Consider the following 22,010-nt stretch of genomic DNA (forward strand, 5'->3'; position numbering starts at 1 on the left):
CGTGAAAGATGGCCCTTGGTTTTCATTGCTCTCCCTTCCTTGGTGAATAGCAAGGGACACACCAGACGTAGAGGCATTCCAGTTTGGAAGGAGAATTCTCTGAGGCAGAAAGGGGAGTCTAACTCCCGTGTTCACAGTGATACCTGCGTGAAACCAAATGAAACCAGGAAAAAAAAAAAACAATTTAGGAGGCTCCTTAAGCCCACTGGGGATAGTTTTGCATAGGAAAGCCACATAACTGAGACAACTGGGACATCATTTGAGCCTGATGAGCTCCTTGTGGTGAGTAACAGGAGTTGACAGACATAAGCAGAGAGACAGTTTGGTTCACTTGGTCATCTTAAACGGACTGGAGAACCTCGTGCTGGCTTAGCCACTCACTCTGTTATCTTGCCAACCCCTGTGTTGATATACCCATGCGGAATCTGTTTTGTCATCTCCTGGGTAAGAAAAATTATTGATGCTTTGCGGATGGATGTATCATTTTTGAATCAAGCTTTCTCAAAAGGATATTATAAAGGAGCAGCATTTGAGTAGGGTGAGACTGTTTTCCCTTAGAGGAAAATTGAGAAGAACTACCAGCAGCGTAATACTTGAATTAAGGAAGTAAGCCATTGCACTGACTTTGAACAACTTTTTTTTTTTTTTCAACTTCCTGCAAAGAGGACCCTTTACAGTATTTTTGGAGAAGTTAGTAAAACCGAATCTGACATCACCATTTAGCAGTGCATGCAGCTAGCAAGTGGTTTGTTCTTAGGGTAACAGAGAAGGAAACCTGCTCCCCATCTGATAAGACACGGTGCAAAGTATGCATTAATTTCTTTTATTTCGAGTTAGCTTTACAGAGTCAAACTTCTAGAGAGATAACCATTGTTTTGCCTTTCAGGGGGACGTGTGCTATTTCTTAGGGACACAGCTGATCTCCAGATATGGCCATGTATTTGTGGCTCAAACTTCTGGCCTTTGGCTTTGCCTTTCTGGACACAGAAGTGTTTGTCACAGGTAAGCACTTCAATGTTAACTTTTACTTTCTGATGTTCTGTTCCTTTTGCGGGGAAGGATTGTTTGAAATGGATATTTTTAAATGTTGTGTGATGGAGACTGAAAATAACCTGGCCGGCCCACTACTCCAGGGTCAAGGTTGTAGCTCAGAGAAACCAGGCCTGTCGCAGGGCAGCAGACACTGTTTCTGTTCAAAAGACGTACATGGTTTGGGGGGAAAAGACACAATTAAACAGAAAGCTGTCTCAGTCTCTTCATTTGACAATTGTCCAAGGATGTCACTAAAGCAATATACCTGGACATGCAGCTATGACACTCAAAAGAATTGTTAAATAAGTCAGTTTTTATGCTTTTGAGCAAAATACGAATGGTTTAAAATCATGAGACAGCTTTGGTTGTATGTAAGCCAGTCAGTCATTTCAGACCGAAGGTTGCTTCCTCAAGTGTTGATGGTTGTTAAAATAGGGTCTCGAATGCTTGGCTACAGAAAGGCTTGAAGATGAGCTAGGTGCTTTCAAAACTGTTAACTTTTCATGTTGTCTTGTCAGAGAATGCATTTTGAATTGATTATTTTAGTTCCTCAATAATGGTTCTTACGAGTTCTGCTGTGGAAATTCTGGTAGAGCCACCGCCCTTCCTGGGTGATGGGTAGATAGCTAGACAGCATAGCCCCGAAGAGGTAGAAATATTAAATTTCTTAAGAATCACACAAACGCTGTGTCCTTCTTTACTTGCTTAAGTCTGAGATCTTCCCACACTTCTGGTCTGGTCAATAGATACATCTTGAGTAGTTTCAGTTTGGGTTGTGAGTTTTGTTGATTATTAAGTGACTCATAGATAGCATTTCTCCTTGTAATGTTTAACCTAAAACCGTCTTTTTACTATCAAAGGGCATTGGCAATGAGTCTTTGTAGAAATTTCAGGATACTTTTAAGTAGGAACAGTTTTTAAATCTAATCAGAATTCAATTTTAAATTTTTCTTAAGTTTACTGCTCTGAAGGATGGAGCACTAACTAACCACTGAATATGTCACATGGCTAAATTATGGTTTTGGTCATCTATGGGCCTGGAAAAGAAATACAGCCTGAGATAACTTTCTCTTGTTATTACTACAGTAAGTTTGTTTTGTTTTTTAATTGGAAAGGTTAATTTAAAAAATCCACTTAGGCCAGTTGTGAATTTGTTTGGTTTAGGTTTCCAACATAAAGATGATTTTTCAAAAATACATAGAACTACAGAAATTTGTCATAATGTACAAACTACTTCTCATGTTGTCATCCCTCTACATTTTTTGTATAATCTAAAGAAAATTATGAAGAACTTAAGGTTGCATATATGCATTTTATTATAAATCAGCATATTTTCACTTGTAAATCCCCTCTCAAGGTAAGTTACTAATTCTTTTTAAACGAGTATGAAAGAACCCTGAGATACCTTTAGGCCTCAGAGCAAATCACCATCACATTGTTAAATCAGGCTATTTGGTGTTTTTTGCAGAAGAAGCATATTTGAATTCATGATCAAAATGTGTATAAAGGGTTCTAGAAACCTTTAAATCAACCTTGCTAAATATTTTAGTCTATAAATAAATAAATGTAGATAGATTATTTATCAATATACAGATGATGGATAGGTAATAGATAGCTGATAGAAAGAAAGATTTTGAAAGATCAAGTTTACCATGATTGCTCCCATAATACTGAGGGTAGAGACTTCTCAACAAGGCACTGATAATCTCTCTCAACATGTGTATTTATTATTGGAAACATAAATCTTTTTTAGGAAACAAATGACTTAGAGCCTACATTTTATCTTCGGGTGTTAAATTAATTCTGTATATATAGGAAATAAACTCTCATTCATCAACTTTTTATTATATGCTTTAGAAAAATAAAGAAGTACACTGACATATAAATGAGACACCGATGGACAATACACATCACTCCAGCATGTTACTTAATTTCTGAGTCCTCATGAGACCAAGGTCAAATTTAAATTCTTCCATGGCACCAGTGATGCTGTGTTCATATTTACAAAATGTCTCTGATCCCTTTGCTCTGTGCCTCTCTGCCATGGCAATTGGATACTGGATGCTTGTTTAAAAGTTCTTAATAATTCTAGAGCACGGTGATGGAGTAGGATGCACAGGCTGGGTGCAAGGTTTCTACCTCTAATAGAGTCCTAATTCTAGGCCTATCTACCACCCATCATCTAACGGCTAAAAAGCATCTTCAATTGTGCCCTGAAGAGTGTGCAGTGAGATATGTTATGAGTCAGAACAGTGAAAACTCATTTCCTGAGCACAATTGTTAATTTTCCATCAACTTTAAAATATCTCATATAACAAATATGTACTTGGCCTTGTATACCACAAGCATTTGAGACAAATTATTAATTGAGTTTGACAAACACTCCTATTAAGTTCAGGAAATAGCAGGAGAGCCTGGGCTGTGGGAATGATGACTTACTACTTTTTTTTTAAAGATTTTTTTTTTTTTTACTGCCAAAATGTTTTCTGTGACCCTTGTCATTGCTAGAATGTGAAAAGCATTTTGTTGGAGTAAAGAAAGGTGAATTAGAAATGAGGGGATCCTTTCTCTTGCTTGACACTCTGAGCTCAGGATCAGAGTGGTGAATTGCCTTTTCCATTCAGTTTGGTATCTTTCCAACAGTGTCAAGCAATGAATGTAGCATGCAGATGTTTCTCCATTGTTCATGTGCATATGCACACCGGCATATAGATATGCATATATAATACATACACATAGTGCTTTGTTTATTTGTTGTTACCACCTACTACGTGTCTGTCTACTGGGTCTCTGCACATACTTAGCTGTTCAATACTGAGGTTCTGTGAGCACAAGTCCTTCGGCAGGTTTAATGTTCCTCTGTCTAGACTGACTACTTCTTTTGTGCCTGCGAGCTTATTTCCAACCTCCAAACTAATCCTTCAGAAATGGAAAAGTTCTTTTCTGAAGTGCATTCACTCATATGCTCTGCAAACAGCGAAAAAAAGTTTGTCAGCTTCCACATCTTTGTTGGGATCACCTCAATTCCAAGTCTCATTATCTTTTGTCTGTAACATGTGACAGTATTTTTTTTCCACCAGTATGAATCTCACCCTTTCTTCATATAACTTAAAGTATTAAAATTGGGGGGAAGGGGGGTCCTGAGATTTCCTCATTAGCTGTATTCTCTGTTTTTAAAATGTCAGCATGTACTCACTGTACAAAATCATGACATGGATTCTGCCATGCACGCCAGTAGTGGATGTCGGTCTCATTCCCCCCTCCTCTTTTTACAGGCCTCTCCCTAAGTAGCTTCCTCTCCCCTCCTCCCCTCCTTCTCTTTTCCCATTTTCCATGACTGATTCAAAGAGAACGAGTGGGAGGTGCTTTCAACATCCGGTTCTCTATGCCCTCCAGTCCTTTAAAGGTCCATGAACATTCTGTTTCTCCTCTGACACTTTCCCCCACTTTTCCCTGTAATGTGTCAAGGATTATTTCAATTATTGTGAAAATGATGGAGATAAACAAATTGGTATTTTTAATAGTATGTACCCCACATGAGAGCATAATGTATTATTGTATCTTTCTGAAATTCTATGTCTGATTTTATATCTGAGTTCTGGTTAGTTAATAAATATCTGAAGGAGCTCCTTGATAAAACTGTTGATGATGATGATGACTACAGGGGAGGAACAGGAAAAGAAGGGAGAAGAGGAGGTGGGCAGGGAGGGGGAACCTCTGAGAGGAAGGCCAGAAAGAGAAAAGGAGCAAATAAAAACTATTAAGAGGCAAACTGGGAAAGTGGAAATAGAAATTTTGTCATGATTAAATAAATTTATTTTTATTTAATTTGTTCACACTTTGATCCATTTTTTGTTATTTACCTCTTTCATATCTATTTCGTTTCTTGTTGGGAAGAACATCCCTGACTTCTTAAAAATGCATGACTTGAGAATATTTTTCCTTGAAAAGCTCTTGCTAATATCTTCTTGATGAGATTCATTCTTCAGAGAAAGGTGTCCCTAGGAAGGGGGCTCAGGAAGGAAAAGGGAAAGGCACATAGCAACACTAAGGTATGGTCAGTCTTTTCAAACATTGATTTGGATACTCAGGTTGCAGATTTGGGCTTCCCTTCAAAGGTAGATGGAAGATACTGGACACATAAAGTTTATCAAGAATCTGAGAGTCATTTTCCCCCATTTAATGGGACAGTGGACTCTAACCAGAGTAGACAAATAGTGTATATATCAGGATGATTCATTTTGTTGAATATGGTATTAATGAAGACATTAATTTTCTATTAAATTATTTATGCAGAAAGAAACTGCAATGAACTGATTTCTGTCCAAACAAATTATATCAGTTTTTCAGTACTGGACTCCAAACCCCATAGCAGCAGCCTGTCACTCACTGAAGGATCAGCATGGATTCTGCTCACACAAAGATGAAACTTCTTAGAGAGGTTACAGAAACAAAAATTTAAAATTTCAGAGTATTCACTTAGCAACATCATATGATATCTATTGCTATATAATGTACAAATATACAAAAATAAAAAATTCATTGGACTTTGTGTACAAAGCCTTAGCCAATATTTAGATTTAGTAATAAATGAAATAAAAAAATAGTCTAATACTTAACAATGCTTTCTAAGTATTGATTCAGCCACTATTAGTTCTTAAATTTTATTTTTGAGTTTCAATGTCACATGCAGTACAACAAAATCCATTTTTTTCATGATTTTTTACACTTGTCTGGGGCAATGTGAGCATTCTGAAGCATCTGCTGTGTTAGTTCCTGGCCGTACTGTGAGGTGAGAGACCCTACAGCCAGATTCATCTTGAGATTTTTTTTTTTAGAAAGAATTTTAAGTATTTTTTAAAGGAGATAATGGGAATGCCATTTGTAAGACTGTCTTCAAGTCAGCTAGAATTAGTTTGATCAGTGATCCCTCATTTGCATAGCATTCTGATTAGCTTATGCACCTTACACTAGTTTCTTATCCCTCAGTGGAGCAGCGACTAAAGAACAGGGCCACAGTATAAAACGATGGGTAGGGGCTGCAAAGCATCCTACTGTGGTTCCTGTGTTTCATCAAAATGAATGCAATTACTACCATGAACACAACTTGGGTTAACTCTCTACATGAGTGGAGCTTTATCTGTAGCCATACTATTGTTGTAACTTGGATTTTTTTTTTTTAAGAAAAATTTCTCTGTCTCTCAAAGGTTGGCCATCCTCCCTTTTCATGCCTTTCTGTCTCTCTGTCTCTCTGTCTCTGTCTCTCTGTCTCTCTCTCTCTCTCTCTCTCTTCTCTCTCTCTCTCTGTGTGTGTTTTCTCTCAAGTGAGCAAATTAAAATTGCTTTTCAAAGTTTAGCTCAAAAGTCATATCCCTGGAGCTGTTTCGCCTCTCCACTCCATCCCATGCTATGAGCATTCTGTCTTGTGGAGAGTCTCCAGGAGTGCTAGTCTTCCTGCCTTTCCTTCTCCTGCTTACTCTGTCCTCCATTTCTACTTCTTTCTCTCTGTACCTGCAGAACCCTTGTAGCCATCACTGGATCCTTTCTTCTTTACCAGTGTCGACTGGTCCCAGTGCTTGCTTTATGAAGGTCTGGTAGTTTGTGAATATGACCCTGCCCTGTGTATATAAAGTGCTTACTAAATCATATGAATAATTTGACTCCTGCCCTTTTATTATTGCTGTCTGTGTAAATTACTCAAAGTGAAATTTTCCATGTAGAAGGAATGTCAAGAAATAGAAGCAATTGTACAGATTCTTATGTTCCCTCTTTAGATCACATGGTACGAATAAAATCCTTTAGTTTTTCCCTAAGTAAACCATTATTGTTTTAGACAAATTGAGAAATCCAGAAATAAATAAACAGATTCAGAGTAAAATCAAGGTCAGATTTCCCAAACAAACAAAGAGACATAGATTATTGGCACCAAGACCTAAAATATTCCTCAGTATCTTACTTAATCAGGTCAACTGAATCCATTCATTTATTTAACTTGGAATCTGATGAACCAGTATTTGGAGAGTGAATTCTCTCCACAGCATCCACGAATGCCATGCCTTCAGCTGGCATTCTGTGATGTGTGGCCTGCTGGCTAAGACAAGATTACAAGTCTTCAGTTTCTTATTCCAGACTCAAAGGCTCTTACTCAAAGTAGTAATGTATTTTGCTGAATATAATTATTGGTCATGATAATTTTTTATAGATACTTTTTTAAAAAAAAATCTGATACACTGGCTACAAGTATTAAGAGACCAGTTAATACTTCATATACTCAACAAAGAAACAAACCCACTTCTGCTTTGGTAAGCTGCCTTCAGGACAACAGTACAACTAGATTTTTTTTTTCTTCTGTAGACACTTCAGCAGAAGGTGTTCTAGAACTCCCAGCGATTGTGCAGATGATTAGATATTCAATAGAATAAAAAAGTGGTAGACACTAAAAGGAACTGGGCAGTCTCTGTGATTTGCTTTACTTGTCTTGGGATTTGTTCTCAGCAGAAAATCCTTCCATGGAGAAAAGCCTTAAGTCAGACAACTGCTTTACTACGGCATCAACAGCTCCTGGCTGAATGTGAATTCCAGAGGAACATTACAAAGTCATCTGCTGGGGGTGGAGTGGGGGAAGGCTTCCATTTTAACCTGGGTCTGTCTGTTTTTTCCAGTCTACTCATTTTGTATTAAGTCAATCTTGCTGTTGTTTCAGCTTGGTAACCAGGTGCTTAGAGGATGACAATGTTCATATGCAAAACACAGTAGGATGAAATGGTAGTTGGCAATCTCAGAGGTCCTCTGTAGGCAGCATGCACCACAGGCCTACCCACTTGGTTTAACTCCTTCCACACACCATTGCTCACTGGGTCTCTTGAACATCTTTGGCAAAATCTAACTCATTTGAGGTTCTTGCTCTGTTGAAAAGTACAAAAAAATCTTTGATTAATATGTGTTTCCCACAAATGCCAGTGCCACCCATTTGATGCACAAGTAATATTATGAGAACACAGGAGACTGAGGGAGCACAGGATTGAGTGTCTCTTAAGGTGGGTGATATGAGGAAAACAATGGATTTTCCCCCATTTAACTTGCTTTTGATATTACACAAAGTGAGAGGCATTGAGTAATTTACTCAAGTATCTGATTCTGTTTTGTTTTGAAGCGCAAGGGAAGTAATTTGACCTTTGTTAAATACTTTGATCATGGAAAACACACAATGTTCTCATCTTGCTCCAGGAAGTGCAGGCACCAGCTCATCTTTCCACAGTCACCCCAGAGCACAGCGGTATTGGCCACAGTGGTATTGCCCACATTTCCACTCTAGAAACAGGTTGGATCGGCTTCATGGGAAGCAAAGAATCAACTTATTTACTGATGCCTTAGTATTATAAATACGGATTGCCAATCAGAAATTGTAAATCACATAAGTTGACTCATTAGACATGGATTTCCAAGTGCCCTACTAACCTCTAAGGTTAAGTGTTAACTTATGCCCTATGAGTCTTGAATATGCCTAGTTTCCAATGAGCTAGGTTGTTATGATCTGAATTTCATTATGGGTACTTTAGTTATGATCCAAACATATAATGGAGGGCTCAAAAGACAGCTTAGTGATTAAACAAAGACATATAATGGCTAAAAATCCACTTAGTGATTGGTTCAGAGTCTTGACTGTGATAGTGAGCTGCACAAGGATAGTAGGGACAGAGTCTGTGAGCTGACAGGCAAACTCAGTCTTAAAATATAACCTAGATTCTACTGTAACTGCCAGGAAACATTGTGGAAATCATGCATCAAGATCTCAATTTCCTCAGATGAGAAATGGGAATAATGACAGGAAATATTAAGTGAGATTATCTATTCACTGAATCAGTTGCTTGCAGAGTGCTACCTTTGAGTCAGAAATTATTCTAAAGAAGAAAAGGCACCCACTTCCATGCAAAAGGTGCTCATGTGAGAAAGAAGAAATGATTGAGAAATGTTCATATGTTAGTAAGTGTTGTTTCGACAATTAAACAGTATAATATGGGAGAAGGCCAGATCCAGGAGTGCATGTTTCTTTATGGAATCATCAAGGAAGCTCTACTTGAGGACAAGTCATTGAGCCAATTGATGACTAACATGAAGAGGAATATGATGTGATGAGAATTTGGCAAGCACAAAGGTCCTTTGATTACAGCAAACACATTGATGTGTTTAAGGCATAGAAAGGTCAAGTATAGTAGCATGGTGATCAGGAAGATGAGCAGGAGACAAGTATAGAGTTCCCCATAAGTGTGGTATGATGGTATGTGTCTTTAATACCAGCACTTGGGAGGCAGAAGAAGGCATATCTCTATGAGTTTGAGGCCAATCTGGTCTACATAATGACTTACAGGACAGCCAGAGTTTCATAGTGAGACTCGTCTCAAAACAAAACAAAACATAGAATTCACCATGAGTATACTGAGAAGATGCCGTTTGGAATCTTTAAGGATGATCTAATCTTATTTCTGTGATGCATATACTACCCAGGATGCTGTAAAGAAAATAGGTTGAATGTAAATCAATCCTAGAATAGGAAGAATTGGGGTGTGTGGGAGTGGGTGGGTGAATAGGATGGAGATAGGGGTAGACTTTTACATAGAACCAAGAAAAGTGGCTTCAGGAAAGGGACATGGAACATGGAAAATGATGCTGAAGAGGAATGATGGGTAAACAAGACAGCTAGTGAGGAGAAACAAATGGATTTGCCTTGCAGGAGTGCAAAGGACTTAGCACATCTGCTGCTTTGCAATGATATATCATTTAAATGCACATAAAATCCCCAAATCTTGTCCCTTCTTGAAAAGTGAGGCAGGGGAGTCTTTGTCACTGCTCTGTAGCATGTCTTGTTTTTATGCACTTTGATGAAAATAGTCAAAAATACCTTTTACTCAACATGCGGGTGACTTGGAGCTTTGTTATAAGATTTTTGTTTTTGTTTATTTTGCTGGGTTTCTTTTTGGTTTTTGTTATTGTTATTGTTCAAATGGTAGTTTCCAAACCAAAATTTAAATCCTCCATTTTGTTGAAACATTTGAAAACCAACTGGCTATCAAGTTGGCAGGTGTTAGGTAGGAACTAACACCCTTGATAATGATAAGTCATGCTCATGGGAAGAAGGCCGTAGACAGTAGACTAATGTAACACTTGCATCATTTTTACTTCTGGCACGATGGATTTTGTTTGTTTGTTTGTTTGTTTGAGTTTTCATTTAAGTACCACTTGCTTTTTTTCTCACTGGTAATTAGTTAATGGGAAAGATAGCTTTGTGAGGAAAAAAGAGGTCTTATAACATCTCAGCATTTTACAGTGATAGCTTATTGCTTTCAATATAAATAATTCTTCCACATATGCTTCCAGATAAATAGGCAATGTACCAGTACCATATTCTCAAAGGAAATAACAATATTTCATGTACCAGTAGCATATTCTAAAAGGAAGTAGCTATATTTAATTTTCCTTGTTCTAATATTAAATACTAAAATTGAGGAAGAATAAATAAGGAAAATTGAGGAAGAATAAATAAGGAAAGGGAAGTATTGCTGAGTATCTGCATCCTTGTTTCTCTACAAATTGCTTAAGGTACACATTTGCAGGCTGCCATTGCTGGGGATCAAACCCAGGTCCTTATGTACTCCTGGCAAGTAACCTACCACTGAACTGAGTCTCTCGGCCCTTGACCATTCATTTCAATAAGAGAAGCCACATGTGTCTAAACTCAAAGAAAATGAATGATCAAAATTTGGCCCTCATTTTGTTTACTGTGTCTTTTTTAAGTTGAAAACAGACACTAGATGCTTTGACAATTTGCTGTGATGTCTGAAGTGGGAAATATGAAACGACATTGGAGAAAGTGATGCAGTTTTCTCTTTTTGCTCCTACTTAATTTTCATATAACCGTAAAGGGGCCACCTGGGCACATCTACTTAAACCCCGTTTGAAAGAATAATCCATGACAGCAAATGTATGAGGATGGATGGAGGGAGAGAAATACTCCAGTGTTTGAGAAATAGATCATCACACATGTAGTCTGTGCCAACTGTGTACCAGAAGGTACAATTGCTACAATGCAGAAAAACCTCCATTGCATAAGCATTGCAAAGGAAATGTAAGCTCAGGGAACCTAAGTAATCTGTTCTCAAAAGTGTTAGCTCTATTACGTGCACAGGCATTACGTTTTTTTGTTTCAGGGATAAAAGTGTAAGGTCGAGATCTCGTTCTGTTGGAATGATAGAGGAATACATTCTTTGTAAATGTGAACAGCTGTGACCGGCCCTTGCTGGGTGGCAGTCTTAGTACAGATGGAACCCACCAGACCATTCAGAAGCTCAGGGGAGGGGGAGTTCTCATACTGGGGAGGATGAAAGATGCTTACAGGTTGACGTATAAGAGGAAATCAGCAAAGCCTTTGAAACAGCAGATTTTCCCGTTTCTGAGCACAGACCATGGTTTGTGAGGGCAGCTAGAAGGCATGGAAAAAACCAACATGGAGGATGGCCAGTGAGAGATCAAAGGCAAGTGGAAACTCAAAGCTCTGGAAGTGAAACAAGTCGGATATAGCATGAGGAGGACTTCAAAGATGGGGAACAAGATCATAAAAATAGTTCGAGTTGTCAAGTCTAAGAAGTGTGCCAGTTCTGTCACATTCTGTTTCCGGGAGGGCTGTAAAATGGAAGATACTTTCTATTCATGTCCATTTAATTACGCATATCTCCCCATGTATCTCAGCCAATTTGTAAAAAAATAGGTTATACTATGCTCAAACACAAACTCCTTTTCTTATTCTTTCAATAGAATACATTCTCTTAGCATCAGTTTTAACATGTATACTTCTAAATTCGGGGTTACATCAGAAAATCAATGTGAAAGCATTTCATAAATGTAACGCATGGGACAATACCGGGGATAGAACAGTACTTAAGTGTTTGGAAGTTTATAAAGGAGTTGGAATTCTGCTGTTACTAATATATGCAGCTTCCATTTGGTTCTTCAAGAGTTATGGCATAAGTTGAAATCTTGCTTTAAAAACAAGCAATAGTTGTTATGTTATTCTTTAAATCAAAGTATAGAAAAATGAAATGCCAAGCCATTTTTAATGCAGATTCCTATTTTGAAATTAATCTGCTTTAAAGGCATCTATATTTGCTAAAGAACAACAAATAACGAAAAAATGATGAATGCAACTCATAAAACATGATTTTGTACAAAATTGTCTCCAGTTTGTGTTTGGTCAGTGTTTATGAGAAAGAAACTTCTCATAGATGTATCATTTAGCTAAAGACTGATTGTTATAATTTAGAAGAAAATATTCACATAAATGTATTTTTGGCAAACAACCCCCCCCAATATGGGCCTATATTTTAATTCAGCTATTATTCTATCCCCATATATTAAGTTGAAACAGAAAGATTAGTAATTTTAAAACAAAAGTAAAACATACTTCATTCTAAAAATCTTTCTTGGCTGGGAATTTCCTTATATAGTTACATTTCTAGGACTATCAGAATTTGCCTTTTTCTCTTGGTCACCATTTTATGGGCCAAACACCTGGATCTGATGGGAAAGGGGCACTTCCTCCCTGGCTTTTCTAATTATCCTCTCATAGATATGTGTGCTTCATGCTTGTTAAGAAAGTGGCCAGAGTTTAATATCTGTCATTATAACACACAGTTAATTGTGGCATTTTCAATGACTTTTCAAATTAAATACATTTTTAATTTCTTTAATAAAACAATACTGAGAGGTACCTTTAAAAACATTAGGGCTACAGATGTTTTCTTTTATAGTGTTAATTGATTTAAGGTCCATCAAAATGTTGTTAAAATGTCCAGAAGTTCACAATAATGATGGCACATGGATCAGATTAAAATTCTTTTTATGCAGGGGAAAAAAGGAAAAGAAAAAAACCTCCAAACCAAATAGCTTATTCTCCTCCATTCAGATATATTTGGCGAGTGCATTGCAGCAGCCAGGTCATAGCTAAAATTTTACTCTTAATTATTTATTCTCTTACTTTATAATAATAAAAAAGAAATATAAGGGGTGTGTATAACATATAAACTCATAAAAAAGGAGATATAAGAGGTGTGTATAACACATAAACTCATACAGATGCTTAGTACACATTTTGGTTTTGTGAAGACAGACAACCATACATTTTCTATTTCAATTTGTTGTTCTGCTTTACAACTGTGCCAATTTACTAACCTTTATTTTATTATTTCTTTTTAATTTTGAGATGATAATATAATTACATCATTTCCCCCTTCCTCCTTCCATATGCCTGTCCTTGCTCTCTTTCAAAATCATGGCCTGTTTATTCATGAATTGCTGTTACGTGTGTGTGTGTGTGTGTGTGTGTGTGTGTGTGTGTGTGTGTGTGTATGTACATTTAAATTTCCAAACATATCCTGCTCAGTCTGTGTAATGTTATTTGTAGGTAGGTTTTCAAGGTTGACCATTTGGTGTTGGAGACTCTATTGGTGTGCTGTTCTCTGGAGACGACTATTTCTCCTGTTCCCAGCATTCTTTGCCTATAGTTCTTTGTGTAGGGTTGAAGCCTTGTACCCTCCACCCCATCTGCTTTGGCATACCTATTGTCCTTGTTCAGCTCACATGAAGGCAGTCATGCTGGTGAGACTTTGTGAATGTAGCTTCAGTTGATAAAAATACAGTATTATTTTTCAGTCCTTTGGTTAGGCCTCCCTCTAAAGATATTTTAATTTCCTCTTACTCATTTCAACCATGATTCCCTGATATCAGAGAATAAATAATGTGCTCTGTAACCTGAGAAAGCAAAGGTGAAGGAAGGTCTCATGAAGTTCACGTGAACGTGTGTATAACAGTAGTATTTTAATAAAAGTAAAATTGTGTTTTTATAGAAAATAATGAATATTAAAATTAAATTTTAAATGCTTATTATTTTTTGGTTAAAGTTATTATGAGTTGCAGATGCACAAATACTGAAGAAAATTTGTCTAAGGAGAAATTACAATGGACTGGATCTAGTAAAACAATTCAATTAATTCAGTGTAGTTATCTTTTTTTCATGATTTATTTCTCTTTTACTTTCATGGAGTTTATATTGCACAGATGTAGTCAAAATAAGTAATTTTTTGTACAACATATAATGGGATAGGAAGGAATGGGAATCTCTTTCATGGACATCACTATTTTTAAATGACACATTTACTTCGAGTCTGTTGGGTACTTTACACAACATTCAAAGGGGACATCATATCATTTACAAAAACTTCAAGAGTTCAAAAACATTTACGAGTGAGAATGTTGTCAGCTACAAAGATCTATGAGGAGGGTGAGCAAACCAGTATTAGTGTGTGTTCACTGCGAGAACTATACAGATACCCACAACTGCCTGTGCTAGGCACAGTTTGCTCCTTGTTTCAGAGCCAGAGAGTCTAAGCCATAGATATTCATTAGGCCATGCTCTCTTTAAAAGAGACCCCTGCAACCACGTAAATAATGATTTCAGATAATGTTTGTTAGGAGAGTAAACACTAAGGGTTACAGATGTGTTTCTACTGTTCGCAAATGGAAGGAGCCCGGATCTGTTATCTTCAGTTTTTAAATTAAAAGATATTGTTGCTTTTCTTTCTTTCCTACCTCTGCCTTTCCTACCCACTGCCCTTTCCTGGTCCTGGCACCTGTTGCTACAGGATAAGGGCCTGGTACAGAGACTGTGGACTGTACAGGGGCTACTGAGGCATCTTAGATATCCAACTAGCAGTTGATGCCAGACCAAGGAGCCAGTATGCAGAACAGGGCTATCTTCTCATGCATTGCTCCACCTTCTCTGAGGAAGTTAACCGACTTTGTGTTTTGCAAGAAAGTCACGTCATGGAGGCGGGTTGCAGAGTGGGTACATAAGGGAAGTTTAGTTTCTGTGAGGTGGGAGTTGAGAGCTCAGACATTGTTCATGGTCTTCCAGATGGACGTCAAAACCAAGGCACCACATCCTGTGACTAAAAATCGTTAAAGGGAGCAGACATGTATTTTAGAATAACAGAAAAGATATCTAATGATATCTCCTTATCTAACGATAAGGAGATGAAATCAGAAAAGTAAAATTTATTTTACTTAAAATGGAAGTTCTGTTGTGTTTATAGGATGTGTAAATTATACTGTAGGATGAAGTAAGAACATGTTACTCAGATTGCACATATGTGTATCTGTGTCCATGTTAAATGCTTTGATTTAACTTTTCTATAGAACAAGATTTATGCTCTGATCTAAAACATACAGTTACTAGAGCAGTGAAAATTATCCAGGTGCCCTTGTTAATCAATCACTCTTATTTAACTAAAAATAAACCCTTGGAGATACTGCCCTAAAATCACACACATACCTGTGATGAAGTGTATATGTCTATGTCTCCCATTTAGTGGGCAAATCACTTAAATTTCAATAGTGTTTTCATTTCAAATTCTCTTGCTGCTTCTAGATTCTGACTGAGTCCGAAAGTATAAGTTAGGAAATATGATGAGAAACCTTTTTTGCTTGTATTTTTTTCTCAATTCCCACCAAAATAGAAATACCAGAAGTCTGTAGAAGTCCATTTTTGCTGAGTTTCTGGCCCTTAGGCTTCCTCCCAGCTTCAGATCTCCAGTGGTGGCTTCATAGAGCCTCTGGGCAGTTGTACTCAGTGTTCAATAGCCATTGTCCCACATCTCTGCCTTCTTCCTGAAGGGACAGAGATGTCCCTACCTTTCCTATACCATTAGCTCTTGTATATCAGTTAAACATGGATGGTAGCATTTCTTTCATAATTAGACAGAAATAGTCCAATTATTGTTGGTACTTAAAGAATGTGCTTAATTAAATTTAAACTCTATGAATAGTAGGGGTGTGTGTGAGAGAGAGAGAGAGAAAAAGAGAGAGAGAGAGAGAAAGAGGGGGAGGGAGGGAGGGAGAGAGAGGGAGAGAGAGAGAGAAATGTCTAAGATCTGGAAACTTTGAAACAGTTGAGGTTTCTTCATGCACACTGAGAGATGGCTTTTTAAAAAACTGCTTGCCTCAGTTCTTCCTAGCATAAATCTGAATTGCCCTTCACATTGAATTTTATCATCTCAAACATGTCACTTTCTGTTTGTGACTATTGTGTTAATTAAACACTGCTATTTGTTTAATTAGCTGTTTTGTGTGTCGTTTTACCTGCATTTTGGTTGAATCCTACTGTGTTTTGTAGGTTTCCTCTTTGAGGTGCTGTTGACTGAGTTCAGGACCTCATCTTTGCTAAGCACACACTCTGGTTTGAGCTGTTTCCCCAGCTGCAGATGTATTTTTAACACACTCATATTGTCATTATCCTTTACATTTCCTCTTCTGTGAACATATTACTTACTGTGGCAAAAATTTTCTAAGAAGTTGTGTAAAAGAAGAGCATGCATCTGAGGACCAGGTGACAGACTGACAACAATGGCCAGAGGTCACAAGGTTTTCTGCTATGTCAAAGACTGAGACTGTGCTTGTGTTCATTTTTCTCTTTGGGAGAATCTTAGAGTTTCTGGAACGCCCTGAGAAACTCGGAAGGGGAGTCTAGACTCCATTCTCCTTCTTCCTAAGAAGAGAGCTCACAATAAAATGTAGATGACTTTTCCACCAGCGCCTCAAGATGTTGTCCAGCTTGAATCTACTGCTAGTAGAGTGCTTCACAACGTGGAACTCTGCTGCCCTAGAGTTCTGCACCTGCCACTCTGCCCTCAAACTTCCACCTCTAACCACACGCCTGTTTGCTAACTTTCACACCAGATCTTTGAGAACAATACATTTAGTAAACTCCCCATCTTTTCTGAGTCCTTTCATGGTGGAGTTGAAAGAAACCTTATAGGTCAGCCATTAGAGTCAATGTCTGTAAGGCTTCTCTCATCCATCCTCACTATTCCAATGTTTTCTAGAGGCTATTTTAAAAGGGCCAGTCATAATCCTTCAACTACTCAAATGAATTGAAATTCATATTTTCAAAATCTTGCTCTATCTAACCGTGAGGCTCTCAGACCGTTTCCTCTGGATTCCTTGAACAGTCTTCAGACAGTTTCATCCTCAAACACAGTTGTGAACTCTACCGTTTCCATGTGCATTATGTGTACTTTTACCATAAGAGCAACAGTTAAAATATTTATTTTAATAATAATAAACAACCCAATATGTGCTAATAAAAATGACAAACGTATGAAAAACATTCAGTAGAAATAGTTTTGCAGTTCTAACAAGTCTTTTTTGTTTGGTTGGTTTGGTTTTTTTGTTTGTTTCTTTGTTTTTTCCAGACAAGGTTCCTTTGTGCAGCTCTGGCTGACTTGGAACTATTTGGTAGGCTAGGCTGGCCTCAGTCTCAGAGATCTGTTTGATCCTGCCTTTGGAGTGTTGGGATTAAAGGCATGTGCCACCATGCCTTGCATTCTTACAAGTTCTTCTTCTTTTTTAAATCTGTCTTCTTAGAGAAGTGCTAGGGTCTCACACTTGCTTTTCTATGTGAGATGCTTTACCATTCTGGAAAGATCATTTACTAGTGAGAGAATGAGGGAGACAAAACTGCTTTTTGGTATTATCATAAAAATAATACTACATATACTGCTCAATAATTTTTTGTTTGTTTGTTTTTTGTTTTCAAGACAGGGTTTCTCTGTGTAGCTTTGTGCCTTCCTGGAACTCACTTTGTAGACCAGGGTGGCCTCGAACTCACAGAGATCCACCTGGCTCTGCCTCCTGAGTGCTGGGATTAAAGGCATGCACCACCACCGCTAGAACATGTTTTGAAAACACCGACTTCAGCCATCAGGGTGGGATTGTCTCCTTAGAGTAGCATAGAACATGACAATACTGCAAGCATTTGAAGGTGTTTATGACATCTTCACCGATGCTACGCTTTATTAGAAAAGAACATCTTACCTTTGCTCTTGTTTTCTTTTCATTCTTTATCACACCTTCTATACCTTCATCCCCTTTCCCATTCAGCTGCTTCTGGACACTAAAACTTTTGGTTCCATTGCCAGTGAATAGCACTAGAAACTGTACTTTTAGGACCTGGTAATTTGATTCAAAAAACATGTATCTTCCCCAAACTGGCTATTGAGAAGTTAGCATGTCCAAACTGGTTGGCTATTCATTGTATATTTGTAATTATGAGACACATTTATGGAATGCAATGTGATGATTTGATTAATATGTAAATCATATAGTTATCAACTAAGAGTAATTAGCATACATACACATCACCTCATACAACTATCTTGTTTTGTGAGAAGACTTACAGACCCTTCTTCTGTTTAGTTTGAAATGCATAACACATTACCATTAATTATAATCACCTCATTGAGTAACAGAACACTGGTCCTTAGTTTCTTCCCATTTACTTGTAACTTCATACCTGTCACTTCTCTCCCCATAACCTGATAATCAATATTCTATCCTGTTCTCTTATGGGGTCAATTCTTTAAAATTCTACATATGAATGAGACCATGTGTTATTTCTGTGCTTATAGCTTATTCCCCTAGAGGTCAATCCCTGTCGTTACAAATTATAAAATTTCATCCTTTACTTTTTTTTTATGACCAACAAGTGATGTCATGATCAGCTTATCCAGATTTAAGCAATGTGCTTGTTCCATGGTATATCAGCTATTTTAATAATAGTTATGACATAAGATGAGTAATTATCAAAACAGTTGGCAAGAATAAATACTTACTGTGCTAGAAGATGTTATGTTTAATGAGTATATTAACTCCTTCACCTAATCTTAAAGTAACTTGATGGTAAATACACATTTTTTTATTCCTGTGTTATATAATCTTTAGTTCATAAGAGTTAGACAGTTGTGACAGTATAACTAATAGGAGATGACGAATTGATCCCCAAACACTTGAAAGAATCATCAGTCTCACTGGTTTTCCAAGGTTGTGCTTTGCTATGTGTATGCACATATGTAAGTGAATATTTTTATAATTTTATAATAATATTTTATAATTGAATAATTGTGAATGGATTTCTGACTGAAACGTTATCATTGAATTGAATTTTTGATAGAAATGAGAAACACGGAGGGAAATGGGAAGAAGAGAAGAAAGGAGAAATTCATTAGGATTGCTGAAATCCATAAAGTATAGGTCCCTCCTGGTGTATGTCTGATTTTCAGCTTAAACCCAGATGACTGGCGGCAGAACACTGCGTTCTTCTCCTCCAAGGACAATGTCACAGACACAGCTGAGACTTTTAGCTATTTTTCAGTTATGTTTCTTTCTTTTTTTTTTTTAATGTCGGTCTGTTGAAGTATAGCATCAAAATATTTCAGGAAGGAACTGGGAAAATTAAGGTTTCTCTCTTGAGTGTGAAGGCTGCATCTCAAACCCTCATTCTAGGCCGGCCACTCCCTGTGTGCAGGTGTCTGTCACTGGGCAGAATGAGCACAGTGCCCACTGGTGAGGGACAGCTTGCATGAGCCTGGGCTCATGCCAGAGCAAGAACTGCTTGCCAGAGAGAAAGGAAGGGCGGGGGAGAGAGAGAGAGAGAGAGAGAGAGAGAGAGAGAGAGAGAGAGAGAGAGAGAGAGAGAGAGAGAGAGAGAGAGAGAGAACCTGTGTCCTACTTCCCAAGTCTCTGCAGTTAGGAAGTGTGACAGACCCCTGAGCCCAGGATCACCTTCCCCGTGAATGAAGACACTCTGTCAACACAATAGCACCGCAGGCAAGACTGAACTTACCCTACTTCTTTTGTGTAATTCTGCAATACCTGGTCCCGAGCCCCGCTGAGTACACCTGCTCCCTTCTATACCTAGTTGAATTCCTTTCTTTTCAGGCTATTAGCAAAGCCAAAGCAAGCTGCTGGTGCTTACAATTTGAATAACAATGGTCTTTAACTTTTTCTGTTTTTTTTTTTTAAAATGTGGAGCTGTCAGGAGCACCGTTAGCTACATGATCCCATTATCTAATTAAGGAAGCTTGAACGTCTTCGAACTATAAAAGGGCACAGATGGATTTGTCGAATTAGATGAGCTCAGTCCTCAGTCTGAGTAATTCGAGATGCCAGCAAGCTTCTGGGAAGAGCTGAAGGAGTCAGTCGAGGTAGAAGCTTAGTCTAATGAACATGGTCTGAGGAGGGATGATGGAGTCTCGCAGCTGCTCTTAATCAGTTCTGGTGTGGTGGCCATAGTATATAATTTTGTTATGCAAAGCAGTTTGTGGCCATCGAGACAGTAGGCTTTAATGCCAGACTTCTTGAATCCCATCTCCGTTCTGTCTCTTCACTTCTCTTGGGGAGTTAGTTAAACGTTTCTGTGCCCCAGTTTCACTAGCTATAAATGCTAGTTACTTGACTGGTTACTTCACAAGTACAAAGGAGTAAAGTAATTGGCCATAGAAACCATCAAATGCCCGTTACATGTTATTATCACTACTGTTATTTTTTAATTATTCCTTTAACTATGGCAAGATGCTACCTGGTCGGTAACGGGGATCACACAAAAGAATATTTTGCATGTTTGAGAACATAAGAAAAAGAAAAGTTTTTTTTGTATTACTGGTCACAGTAAACTATTTAGTATTTCTAAAATCCGTATTTTTTTTTTTTACACTCTACGTGCTTTTGTGTCATCTAAGGAATGTTTTGTGTATCAACAAGAATGCACAGAAGTAAGCAAAAGACGAAATAAAATTACTCAGGAGATTTTCTACTACAGATTTTATCTATTTGTATGAAAGAAAGTAAAGGCATATAAACAGACACACACTCTCTCAGAAAGTTGGTCTGTGGATCACGGAGGAGAATATGGTCTTTTATTTATGTCTGTGGTGAGCTGTGAGAAAAAAGGAACAGAACATCTTCCCATATTTAAAGGGAACTGTGTGAAGATGAGAAGTATTTGTCTGGAACACTTGCTTGAAATTAGTTCTGCTGTAGTTGTGAAGTGCATTAACCGCAAGAGCGTTAGATTTAATAGAAAGGATAGATCTGAAGATGCTGCGAACGAGAAAAACGACATCTCTACTTGTCCTTTGGAGAACAAGTCTAACGTGTCCCTGTAAGTTTGTAACCCTGTCATGAGGGCAAAAGGCAGACACTGCTATCCACTTCTCAGTAGGAAAGCAGAACTTCTTGACGCACTCTTTTTGAGTAGTGTTTTTAATAGTGGCTGAGAAGGGGACATGTTGAAAACCATCACATGACTGGACACAGTCACGTGCAGTTGTCTTTAATGGCAGCTTGTGAGTGTTCTGAAAGTCCAGGAGGCTCTCAGCTGCATGTGTGGAGCTGTTCTGGCCTTCCCCTTCCATGTCTCCTTCAGCCTTGCCTGTGTGAAGCCCTCTAGCCACTGCTTGGGAAGATAATAGACTCTCTCCATGGTCACTTTCAGCCCTGGTAGTTAGCTTGAGAATCAACACCCCACTCTGCCTCTGCTCTGCTCTGCCTTTGAACTCCTCATGGGCTCCTGCGTGTTATGGAATGTTTCTCTCAGTTTTGTGCAATGCACATGTCAGTGGTGGTTTTTGTTGAAAAGAGAAAGACTTTGGTATCACTGTCCTGTGAACATTGACTTAGGCCTCTCATTTGGAAAGTATCTTTTGGATCTGAAGAGAGTAGAGACAGTACCAAGGAGATTTTTTTTCCCTAGAGATATACATTTTGTTACTCATTATAATTTTAATGAATGTCCTTTGACATCATGGGTTGGGCATGAGAACTAAACAGCTGAATTGGCAGCTCCCCAAATGCAGCAGATTCCGCTGGAGATGGCAGCACCCTTGAGCCAGACCCCATCTGCAGGTTAACTGTGTAGTTATAATCCTGATCTCTACAACGCCATATCCTACCTAGTGTGTATAAATAACTTCTTTCCTTGGTTCCGCCCTGTCTGATTGGTAAACACAACTGAAGTGTTCAAGGGTGGGCAAGGCCCAGCAATAAATACCACAGCACAGAGGGTTAGGTATATCTGGCCTTGGGGTAAATACGTT

The 22,010-nt window shown here is 38.0% G+C and overlaps 1 protein-coding gene across 5 annotated transcripts in view; it reads left to right on the top strand.

The window, feature by feature from the left end:
* Positions 1–678: 678 nt before the first annotated feature.
* Ptprc (protein tyrosine phosphatase receptor type C) overlaps positions 679–22,010 on the top strand; it is a 106,859-nt gene continuing 85,527 nt past the window's right edge. For 2 of the 5 annotated variants that reach the window (XM_037211366.1, XM_037211365.1), the window contains exons 1-2: positions 680–806; positions 887–1,002. In XM_037211366.1, the coding sequence (XP_037067261.1) occupies positions 930–1,002 (73 nt within the window). In that variant the 5' untranslated portion in view covers positions 680–806; positions 887–929. Of the gene's footprint in view, positions 807–886; positions 1,003–22,010 lie in introns of all 5 variants that reach the window. The other 3 variants (XM_037211364.1, XM_037211367.1, XM_037211368.1) reach the window with 3 other exon arrangements.

This window comes from Peromyscus leucopus, chromosome 15 (genome assembly GCF_004664715.2).
Source record: "Peromyscus leucopus breed LL Stock chromosome 15, UCI_PerLeu_2.1, whole genome shotgun sequence".
NCBI lineage: Eukaryota > Metazoa > Chordata > Mammalia > Rodentia > Cricetidae > Peromyscus > Peromyscus leucopus.